At 29.9% G+C, this 10,863-nt stretch overlaps 6 protein-coding genes across 6 annotated transcripts; 5 read left to right on the plus strand and 1 right to left on the minus strand.

Annotated features, from left to right (window-relative positions):
* Positions 1-336: 336 nt before the first annotated feature.
* Positions 337-1,905, plus strand: BN7_5259 (MFS transporter; the record flags this gene model as incomplete). The annotated part of the gene is made up of 1 exon (XM_011274196.1): positions 337-1,905. One exon carries the CDS (start codon positions 337-339, stop codon positions 1,903-1,905), a length of 1,569 nt encoding a protein of 522 aa, XP_011272498.1.
* Positions 1,906-2,365: 460 nt separating this feature from the next.
* Positions 2,366-4,003, plus strand: BN7_5260 (MFS transporter; the record flags this gene model as incomplete). The annotated part of the gene is made up of 1 exon (XM_011274197.1): positions 2,366-4,003. The coding sequence occupies one exon, from the start codon at positions 2,366-2,368 to the stop codon at positions 4,001-4,003; it is 1,638 nt and encodes a 545-aa protein (XP_011272499.1).
* Positions 4,004-4,283: 280 nt separating this feature from the next.
* On the plus strand, positions 4,284-7,053 carry SEC27 (coatomer subunit beta'; the record flags this gene model as incomplete). The annotated part of the gene is made up of 3 exons (XM_011274198.1): positions 4,284-4,301; positions 4,442-4,558; positions 4,642-7,053. 3 exons carry the CDS (start codon positions 4,284-4,286, stop codon positions 7,051-7,053), a joined length of 2,547 nt encoding a protein of 848 aa, XP_011272500.1.
* A 469-nt stretch (positions 7,054-7,522) lies between these two features.
* On the minus strand, positions 7,523-8,182 carry MRM2 (21S rRNA (uridine2791-2'-O) methyltransferase; the record flags this gene model as incomplete). Its single annotated transcript, XM_011274199.1, has 1 exon — positions 7,523-8,182. One exon carries the CDS (start codon positions 8,180-8,182, stop codon positions 7,523-7,525), a length of 660 nt encoding a protein of 219 aa, XP_011272501.1.
* A 594-nt stretch (positions 8,183-8,776) lies between these two features.
* BN7_5263 (60S ribosomal protein uL1) lies at positions 8,777-9,430 on the plus strand (the record flags this gene model as incomplete). The annotated part of the gene is made up of 1 exon (XM_011274200.1): positions 8,777-9,430. The coding sequence occupies one exon, from the start codon at positions 8,777-8,779 to the stop codon at positions 9,428-9,430; it is 654 nt and encodes a 217-aa protein (XP_011272502.1).
* A 419-nt stretch (positions 9,431-9,849) lies between these two features.
* On the plus strand, positions 9,850-10,731 carry BN7_5264 (Cyclin-U2-2; the record flags this gene model as incomplete). The annotated part of the gene is made up of 1 exon (XM_011274201.1): positions 9,850-10,731. One exon carries the CDS (start codon positions 9,850-9,852, stop codon positions 10,729-10,731), a length of 882 nt encoding a protein of 293 aa, XP_011272503.1.
* Between the last annotated feature and the right edge of the window lie 132 nt (positions 10,732-10,863).

Consider the following 10,863-nt stretch of genomic DNA (forward strand, 5'->3'; position numbering starts at 1 on the left):
GGATTGAAATCAGTATCAGACATGGTGATAATGGTGACAAATTGCTATTCTAAAGTGCTAATTTGATGCTTTTTTTGGTTACTTTTCCTCTTTTCAATTGGTTTCCAGTAAAAGATTAGCCGCCATAATGCTTTGCAATTGAGCAAATTATGAGAAAGTCAAAAAAACAATTTGTACAAGGCTAAAGAGAAAAAAAAGAGGAAGCGGCTGAATGTTTCATTGTCGATTAATTGCTCATTGTAAGCGTATTTGATTATTCAATGGCTTCTTTTATTGATTCTTGAGATTTGATTATGGGTTTTATTTAATCATTAAATCTTTGTTTCATTATCCAAAATGTCAACTGAATCTTTCAAAACGTGTTCTGATGGTGCTGAATCCATTGAATTACAAGAACTTGAAGCAATGGAAGAGTCAAAAGGTGAACAAATCCAGGAAATTAACAAAGACGTGATTAAAGATGATACCACAGTTAGTGATTTAGAAAAACAATCACCACAACCAACTCCTCCAAAAGATAATACTCCATATTCTGCATTCTCACAAAATAGAAAAAATTTCATAGTTGGTTTAGTTACAATGGCTGGATTCTTAGGTCCTGTTAGTGGGAATATTTATATCCCAATCTTACCTTTATTACAAGATGTTTTCAAATGTTCAGAAACTACAATAAATGCAACAGTTTCTGTATTTATGGCAATTTTTGCAATTGCTCCATTATTATGGGCTTCATGGGCTGATTTTGGTGGTAGAAAATTATTGTATTTAACTTCATTAGTGTTTTTTTTAATTTCAAATATCTTGTTAGCTTCATTACCTCCAAATATTGGTGCTTTATTCGTATTGAGAATTGTTCAAGCTTTTGGTGCTTCAAGTGTTATGAGTGTTGGTGCTGGTACTGTTGCCGATATAGTGGAACCAAAAGATCGTGCTAAAGCTATTAGTTATTTCATGTTGGGTCCTCAATTAGGTCCAATACTTGGTCCAATTTTAAGTATTATTGCATCAAATGGTTCATGGAGATGGATTTTTGGATTTTTAGCCATATATGGTGGTGTTGTTTATTTATTAATTATTTTTTTATTACCAGAAACTTTACGTTATCTTGTTGGTAATGGAGAAATTTATAATCAACATTCAAAATCAATATTAAATTGGTTCATAATTCCAAAACATTTAAAACAACCAAAATTAGTCCAGGATTCACCAAAATATCCAAAACCACCAAAACCATCATTGAAAAATTATTATAGAATTTTAAAATATAAACCTGTTTTACTTTGTTCAATAAATGCAGGTTTATTATTTGCAACTTTTTATGGTATGAGTGTTACATTTACAAGAATTTTACAAGAAAATTATGGTTTTACAAATTTACAAAGATCTTTAGCATATATTTGTCCTGGTGCTTCATTAATTAGTGGTTCATTAATTGGTGGAAGATTAAGTGATAAATTACGTCGTTATTTAATTCAAAAAAATCCTGAAACTTATGTCCCAGAAAATCGTTTTAGTTTACAAATTTTCGGTTTATTAATTTCAATGATTGGTGTTTTGGGGTATGGTTGGTTAGTTGATAAAAAAGTTCATGTTTCTGCAGTGTTTGTTTTCACATTTTTAGGTGGATTTGGTATGACTTGGGTATTTGTTACAACAACAACTTATTTAACTGAATGTTCAACAAGACAACCTGCAACAAATGTTGCAATTGGAAATTTTTTCAGAAATTCAGCAGCTGCAATTTCATCAGTTTTAATTGATATATTGATTAAAAAAATGGGATTTGGTTGGTGTTTTACAGGATTAGCTTTAATTGATTTAATTGGATTGGTATTTGTTATTATCTTGATGATTAAAGGTCCAAAATGGAGGAAAGAATGGGAAAAATCTTTAAATCAACATTAAAGTTGACATACTTAGCATTATGTACTGCATTAGTATTTTATATTAGTTTTAATGCATGTTATAGAGTTACTATAATTTAATTGTACTCAATCGATTACAGATACTTATGTAGCGAAATTTTTAAAGGCACGTTTAAAGTATGAGCAATTATTACCTATACAAAGTAAATCCAGGTTAAATGAAAAAAAGTTAATCAAACTTTAATTAAGCTATACTTCAAATTAGTGGTTTTATGTGGTGATCTTTAACTTAAATAGGAATGAGCAAATTAACAATAAATTATAGGGTCCTTGAACATCCTTATACTCGTAAACCTATTGAAAGTAAAGAGTTATTGAACAATGAAGCCATGTTTTGATTGAAAATTAGTAGAAATATAAAAGGTGAATATATCTAGTGAAAGACTTTGTTTAAAATCGTTTATTTTGAAAGTATTATAGTCATTTATCATTGAATCAGCATGACTAAACAAACTGAAGGTCCAATCATCAATGATGAAGAAAGGAAATCATATGATTCCATAACGGAGCGCCCAAATGTTCATTCTGTTGGATCTCAATCCACTTCAGCACTCTTAAACAATGAGGTTGATCCACAAGATGAATCAAATATTTGGTCCAAAAAGACTATTTATAGAGCTTGGTTATTATTATGTTTTACTACAGGTCCTGTTGCATCAATGAGTCGTACTTATGTTCCAGCTACGATTCAATCAGTTGCAAGAAGTGTTGGGAAAACATCAACTGGTGAAAAATGTGGACTTAGAGGTAATGATTGTTTTGTTAAATTTGGTACAGGTCTTGTTCATTATTCTTCATATGTCTTATATTTAAAAGCTATTTATACTGCATTGGAAGGTGTCGTTGCGTTATTATTGATGGGGATTGCAGATTATTCAAATTATAGAAAATGGATCTTGATCACATCAGTTGCATTATATGGTTGTTTTGCCTTACCTTTTGCTGGATTAACTGATAAGACTTATGCTCATTTAAGAGGATTAAGTGCTCTTTATGGTTTATTGAATGTTGATAATGCAATTTATCAAATTTTAGAAGGTTCTTATATTCCATTATTTATGAGAGCTGCAGTTCCAGCAAAACGTGATAATAATGGTGATGATCAAGCTGGACATCAGCCTGAGCAAGTATTAGCTGAAGATGTTAGACGTTCAATGGTTTTGAAAAGAGGTTCAACCGTTAGTGTCATGGGTATATTCTTGGGTAATTGTGGTGGGATGACTGCTCTTTTAATTGGTATAATTATTTCATATGGAAGAGGTACACCACAAGAAGATGGATATCATAATTTTCTTTTAGCTATAACTATAGCAGGATGTGTCACTGTGGTTTTCAGTATGATTTCATCATATTATATTCCTAGTACAAAGGGGAAACCTTTACCAAAAGGTGAATTTTTACAATTTTTAACTTTCAAGAGAATGTATGGATTGATTAAACAAATTAGAAAATATCCAAATGCTTTTATATTATGTATTGCTTGGGTTATTTGGAATGTTAGTTTTAATAATTTCATGATGGTTTGGGTCTTATTATTTAGATCCACTTTGGGTATTGGTAATTCTGATTCTGAATATACTGTTTATACATGGATGTCTTATGTTTTAGCTTCATTGGGTTCATTAGCTTGGATGTTTGCATATCCAAGAACTCGCTTAACTATCAAGCAGTGGGCCTATTCATTCCTTTCCATATCATTTTTTACAAATTTCTGGGGTTGTTTAGGTATTAATTCAAATACTAAAGTTGGTTTCAAACATCGTTGGGAATTTTGGGTCTTTGAAGTGTTTTATTCAGCTTCAAGTTCTGCAATGAGATCATTGAATAGAACATTGTATAGTTCCATGTTACCAGAAGGTGAAGAGGCTCAATATTTTGGGTTGGAGATTATGTTGGGAGTTGCTGTTGGTTGGATTGGAGATTTGGTTAATGCTACTATTCAAGATCGTACTGGTAATGATAGATATCCATTCTTACCAAATTTGTTTTTGGTTTTGATCTCATTGATTCTGTATGCTGTTTGTGATTCAGAACAAGAAATGAGAGACGTGAAGAAGATCAGAGAAGAAGAGGAATAAACCAGTGTATAAACCGTATAACTTGTATATATAAACTATCAAAATAAATTGAAAAATCTTTTGAAATTTGTAGTACTTTATATATTTTACTGACACTTTCACGCTGACAGGCGCGATCCAAAATTTCCGCGAATTTCTGGTTATTTTTGAAAAACAAAATTGAATTGAACACTTGTGTTCTTCGAGATCAAATCAACAACAACAACATTGAGACTTGTGCTGATTGGAAAGCTGCTTCCTATTGTTTTGAACTAGTACTACGTCGTGAATTGTGCACAAAATGAAGTTGGACGTTAAGGTATGTGACAAGTGCGCGTTTACAGGGCCGATTCGTGTGAGGATCTGATGATTTTGATGATTGTTGACATTGTTGGCACTGTTTACGTGGGATATTTTATATTTCAATTGGAATTTGATTTACTAACTGATATATCATAGAAACAATTCAGCTCAAGAACTGATAGAGTCAAGGGTATTGACTTCCATCCTACTGAACCTTGGGTGTTGACCACTCTTTATTCAGGTCGTGTTGAAATATGGTCATATGAAACTGGTGTATGTATTATGATTTCGATATTTCATTATATCATTTATTTGGAGTCGTGAATTGTCACTAACTACTATATCTATAGACAAAGATAAAATCAATTGATGTTGCTGATGTCCCAGTACGTTCTGGTCGTTTCATTGCTCGTAAAAACTGGATTGTTGTCGGATCAGATGATTTCCAAGTTAGAGTTTATAATTATAATACTAGTGAAAAAATTGCTCAATTTGAAGCTCATCCAGATTATATTCGTTCAATTGCAGTACATCCAACAAGACCATTTGTTTTAACTTCTTCTGATGATGCTACTATAAAATTATGGAATTGGGATAATTCTTGGAAATTAGAACAAACTTTTGAAGGTCATCAACATTATGTTATGTCTTTAGCTTTTAATCCAAAAGATCCAAATACATTTGCATCTGCATGTCTTGATCATACTGTTAAGATTTGGAGCTTAGGTAATAGTCAACCAAATTTCACTTTAGTTGCACATGAACAAAAAGGTGTTAATTATGTTAGTTATTATCCACAATCTGATAAACCTTATTTATTAACTGCTTCAGATGATAGAACTATTAAAGTTTGGGATTATCAAACAAAATCTGCTGTTGCTACATTAGAAGGTCATTCTTCAAATGTCTCATTTGCAATTTATCATCAAGAATTACCTTTAATCATTTCAGGTTCTGAAGATGCAACTATCAAAATTTGGAATGCAAACACTTATAAATTAGAAAAAACTTTAAACTATGGTTTAGAAAGAGCTTGGTGTATATCATCTCATAAAAATTCAAATTCAGTTGCTATTGGTTATGATGCAGGTTTTGGAGTTTTAGCTTTTGGTAATGATGAACCAAGAATTTCAATGGATCCAGTTGGTAAATTAATTTGGTCTAAAAATAATGAAGTTTATAGTTCAGTTATTAAAGGTAATGAACAAGTTGAAGATGGTGAAACTTTACCATTATCATCAAAAGATCTTGGATCTGTGGAAATCTTCCCATCATCTTTAAAACATTCACCAAATGGTCGTTTTGTTACTGTTACCGGTGATGGTGAATTTATAATCTATACTGCATTAGCTTGGAGAAATAAAGAATATGGTTCAGCATTAGATTTTGTATGGGCTCAAGATCCAAATATTTATGCTATAAGAGATTCATCAAATGAAATTACAATTTGGAAAAATTTTAAAGTTAAATCAAATGGACCAATTGATTTCCCTTATGAAGTGGAAAAATTATATGGTGGTTCTTTATTAGGTATTAAATCTGATGGATTTGTTGCCTTTTATGATTGGGAATCACAAGAATTAGTTAGAAGAATTGATGTTGATGCTACAGATATTGTTTGGTCAGAATCTGGTGAATTAGTTTTAATTATTTCTAATGAAGCTTCATTTGCCTTAAGATTTGATAGAGATGTTTTCGTTGAAGCTTTAGAACAAGGTTCAATTGATCCAGAAGATGGTGTTGAAGATTCATTTGAAGTTTTATATGATGTTAATGAAACTATTACATCAGGTAAATGGGTTGGTGATGTTTTCATTTTCACTACATCAACAAATAGATTAAATTATTTAGTTGGTGGTAAAACTTATAATATTGCACATTTTGATAAAAATGCATATCTATTGGGTTATTTAGCTCGTGATAATAAAGTTTATGTTACTGATAAAGATATAAATATTACAAGCTATCATTTATCATTACCAGTTTTAGAATATCAAACCTTGGTATTAAGAGGTGAATTAGAACAAGCAAATCAAGATTTATTACCAAATATTGAATCAACAGATTTATTGAAAATTTCAAGATTTTTAGAAGCTCAAGAATATTTAGAAGAAGCTTTAGAAATTTCACCAGATTCTGAACAAAAATTTGAAATTGCAATTAAAATTAAAGATTTTGAAACTGCAAAATCTATTGCAAACTCTGAAAATACAGAACATAAATGGAAATCATTAGGTGATTTAGCATTAAATTCTTTCAAATATAAATTAGCTATTGAATCATTTGAAAAAGCTAATGATATTGAAAGTTTATTATTATTATATACTTCATTTAATAATAAAACTAAATTATTAGAATTAGCAGAAGAAGCTCAAAAAAGAGGTAAATATAATGTTGCATTTAACGCATATTGGACAACAGGAAATATTGAAAAAGCAATTGAATTATTAAATATAAATAATAAATTTACAGAAGCTTCATTCTTTGGATTAACTTATGGTGGTAATATTGAAAAATCTGTTGAAAATTGGAAAAATCAATTGGAAAAATTAGGTAAAGGATTTATTGCTGAAAGAATAACAGTTCCAAATCAAATACAACAAGAACCAGAATCTAAACAACAAGATTTAGTTGATTTAAATGATGAAAAACCAGAAGAATCAGTTGAACAAGAACAAGAACAAACTCAAGAAGCTGAACCTGTTGAACAAGTTGAAGCTGAAGTTGAAGCTGAAGATGAATCATTTCAAGATGCTGAATCTGAATGAATATTAAAATAAACATTTCTGTGTTTCTTACCCTTCGAATTTAGAACGATTTTATATAACCTTTTTACTATATGTGTTTTTTCTTTTTAATACAAATAAAAATTATGTTAACGTTAAAATATTATACTGTAATCATTAAGTCATTATAATTTCTATTTAGGGTCTATGTATATGGGGGTCATATCAACTATTGAAATACTTGATATTTATCAACATTTGATTTTTTACCTTGACAAATGAAATAATTTTCTCTTGATTCAGATCTACTAGCATCTGGTTTTTCTCTAGTAACTCTATCAAAAACTTTTTTCAATCTTTTTTCTAAACTTCTATCATGTGTACCTGCAAAAAATTTACAAATAAATTTACCTTTTGGTTTTAATAAATCAATAGCTAAGATTAATGCAGCGTCACATAAATTCTATAATGAAAAATTAGTATCATCAAACATGGGGGAAAAACAAGTGATTCAACTTACAATACTAGCCATATGATCTTTTGCAATTAATCCAGAAGTATTAGCCATCCTATAAAAAGCAATATTAGTTGTATTATTCCAAGACCTTTCAGGTGGTAGAATTGGATCATACATATCACTTAGAACAACATCAATTGGGAATTTTGATTTTGTATCCAATTGTTCTTTTGTTAATGATGGATTATCACGTAATTCAGCCTCAATATAACTTGGATGATTAATTATATCATCAATGTGATCTTTAATTTGATTTTTAGGATCTAAAAAATAGTTCCTTATCAATACATGAGTTTGTTTACTCAAGATGTTTGCCTGTATAGCAGATGCACCTTTTGGAGGGTTTGCAGGTATAATATCAACACCAAGTACATTACCATTTGGTTCAACTCTTTTAGTTGCAACTTGAGTCCAAGCACCTGGAGCAAACCCCAAATCAACAACGTTTTGACCAGATTTGAAAATATCATATTTATCATCGATTTGTAATAATTTAAAAGCTGCTCTTGATTTATAATCTTGAAATTGAGCTTCTTTGGTATAATGATCAGCTTTTTGACGTTGTAACCATTTTTTAGAACTTGCTTTTGAACTATGGAATCTTATAAATTGGAATGAATTCCGTAGTAATAGATCTGTCCTTATGTTAAACATTGTTTATGTGTGTGATTTAGTGAATGGAATTGGTTATATTAAGGCTGAATTCTAATCTTTAATACTTATATCTTGTACGTGTATTTTGACCTCCAATATTATCTTTAATTACGCGTTAACAAAAAAGATCTGTCACATTAATTAAGAATTCGCGGAACAATTAGGGCTTTGGAAGCTTTTGCGAGTGTCTATGTCAGGTGATTAGACTTAGGGCTACTACTTCTATAAGTCACATTAAGAAAATTGTTTAAATCACAATAAAAAGAGATATAATGGTGATACTTTAATGAAACAAAAATGATAAATATGTTTAAACTATATCTATGAACATATCAATCACATTCAAAAACTGATCATATGTCTGTTCACTACAAATCACCTATATTTCTTGTTCAATTCAGCCATTCTTCTTGGTGTTCAGATGTCATCTCTTTTAAAAATTCCGCGAATTCTCACTTTTTTTTTTTTTTCTATTGAATGTGAAAAATTTGGTGAAGATTCAATTCTACTTTCAACTCTTATATTAAAAAAGACTTATCCGTCGCAAAACCTTTATTCAGGACCACCAAGTTATTGGAAGACAGATAATTAAAGATGTCAAAAATCTCTAACTCTCAAGTTCGTGAACACGTTAAGGATATCTTAGCTTATTCTAACGAAACCAAAAAGAGAAACTTTTTGGAAACCGTTGAATTACAAGTTGGTTTAAAAAACTATGATCCTCAAAGAGATAAGCGTTTCTCTGGTTCTTTAAAATTACCTCAAGTTCCAAGACCAAACATGTCCATCTGTATCTTTGGTGATGCTTTCGATGTTGATCGTGCTAAATCATTAGGTGTTGATGCTATGTCTGTTGATGATTTAAAAAAATTAAACAAGAACAAAAAATTAATTAAAAAATTAGCTAAAAAATACAATGCTTTCGTTGCTTCAGATGTTTTAATTAAACAAGTTCCAAGATTATTAGGTCCTCAATTATCAAAAGCTGGTAAATTCCCAACCCCAGTTTCCCATAACGATGATTTATACGGTAAAGTTCAAGAAGTTAAATCAACCATTAAATTCCAATTGAAAAAAGTTCTATGTTTAGCTGTTGCCGTTGGTAACGTTGAAATGGATGAATCCACTTTAGTCAACCAAATCTTAATGGCCACCAATTTCTTAGTTTCTTTATTGAAAAAGAACTGGCAAAACGTTGGTTCTTTAGTTATCAAATCATCTATGGGTCCATCTCACAGATTATACTAAGCGTATTAACTAAAGAGCTATATTTAGGAGGTTTATAGATTAGTTTTTAATGAATCTTTTAATGTGAATTGAATTGTAGAATATCATTATCTTTATTAAAAATATCATAAATTTATTGAGTATTAATTTCTTTATTATAGCAAAAATTATCGCGAACCCCAAGTAAAAAAAGATTCTGAAAAGTAAACAATGGAATAAACATTCCAAGTTTCCTACAAAAACAATTCATTTCTAACCAGATTCAAATCGTTAAAAACTAATTTTCATTTGTCTGATTCTTCTGCTGCTGATAAAGTGATTACTACTGTCTTCAAGCTCATTCTAGGCTCTTTTAAAGCTCTCAAAACCACCCCCATTCATTTCATTTAAGCTCATCGCATTCAAGCGCGCTGTTAACATTTGGTTCAAATACTTCAAAGATGACTGAAATCGATGTCTCAGGAATACCCATCAGAAAGATCGAAACGTTCCCAGATGGTGAATTAATAGATCACTCGCTGGATAATCAACTGCCATCTGTGAAAGCCAAGTTGGGTGATGTGGATCTTACGCAGTTCTTTTCTCAAGAGGTTGCTAATTTGAATGAGATTGATTCATTAACTGCTGTGACGATATTGAACTATTTGATAAAGATCTTAATCATACGGTGTTCTAAAGAGGTAAATGATGATTCAAATACTAGTCTTGTGTCTAATGAACTCCCCAGTCCTCCATTAGGTCCAGAAGATGATACAGATTGCTTATTATCACCAAGAAAATCATCAAATCATAATAGTGGTGATAATAATGGTAATGATAACAATAATAATGATAATACATATCTGGAAAATACACCAGTTGAAGTTAATGAACCTCAAAAATCTCCTAATACAAATAAATTAATACAAAATAAGATATTAGCTAAAAGATTTACATTAAAATCAAATCCACCAATTTCTATTACACAATATCTTGAAAGAATAAATCATTATTGTGGTCTCTCTACAGCGGTATATCTAACATCATGTTTATATCTTTATAAAATTGTTATCATTGCAGAAGCTTTAAAATTAAATGATAGAAATGTTCATAGAGTTTTAATTGCAGCTTTAAGAATAAGTTGTAAAACTATTGAAGATATAAATCATAGACAAACTTTTATTGCTAAAATTGGTGGTGTTAATAATAAAGATTTATTAAATTTAGAAATTGGTTTATTATATTTATTAAATTTTAAATGTCAAGTTAATGAAGAAAGTTTAAATGGATTTTTAATTGAAATTAAAAAATTACATATTAGTCATAGTGAAATGGTATTATAGTATAATTATATATATAATGAGTTATGAATTGGAAATACATATATTTATTAAGTGAAATTAAAGATTTCAGTCACATTCATTTGAATTTATATTCGCATATGTGGCTTGTCCATAATCAATAATTGCACCATT

Source organism: Wickerhamomyces ciferrii, contig 00206, assembly GCF_000313485.1.
Source record: "Wickerhamomyces ciferrii WGS project CAIF00000000 data, strain NRRL Y-1031 F-60-10, contig 00206, whole genome shotgun sequence".
Classification (NCBI taxonomy): domain Eukaryota; kingdom Fungi; phylum Ascomycota; class Saccharomycetes; order Phaffomycetales; family Wickerhamomycetaceae; genus Hansenula; species Hansenula ciferrii.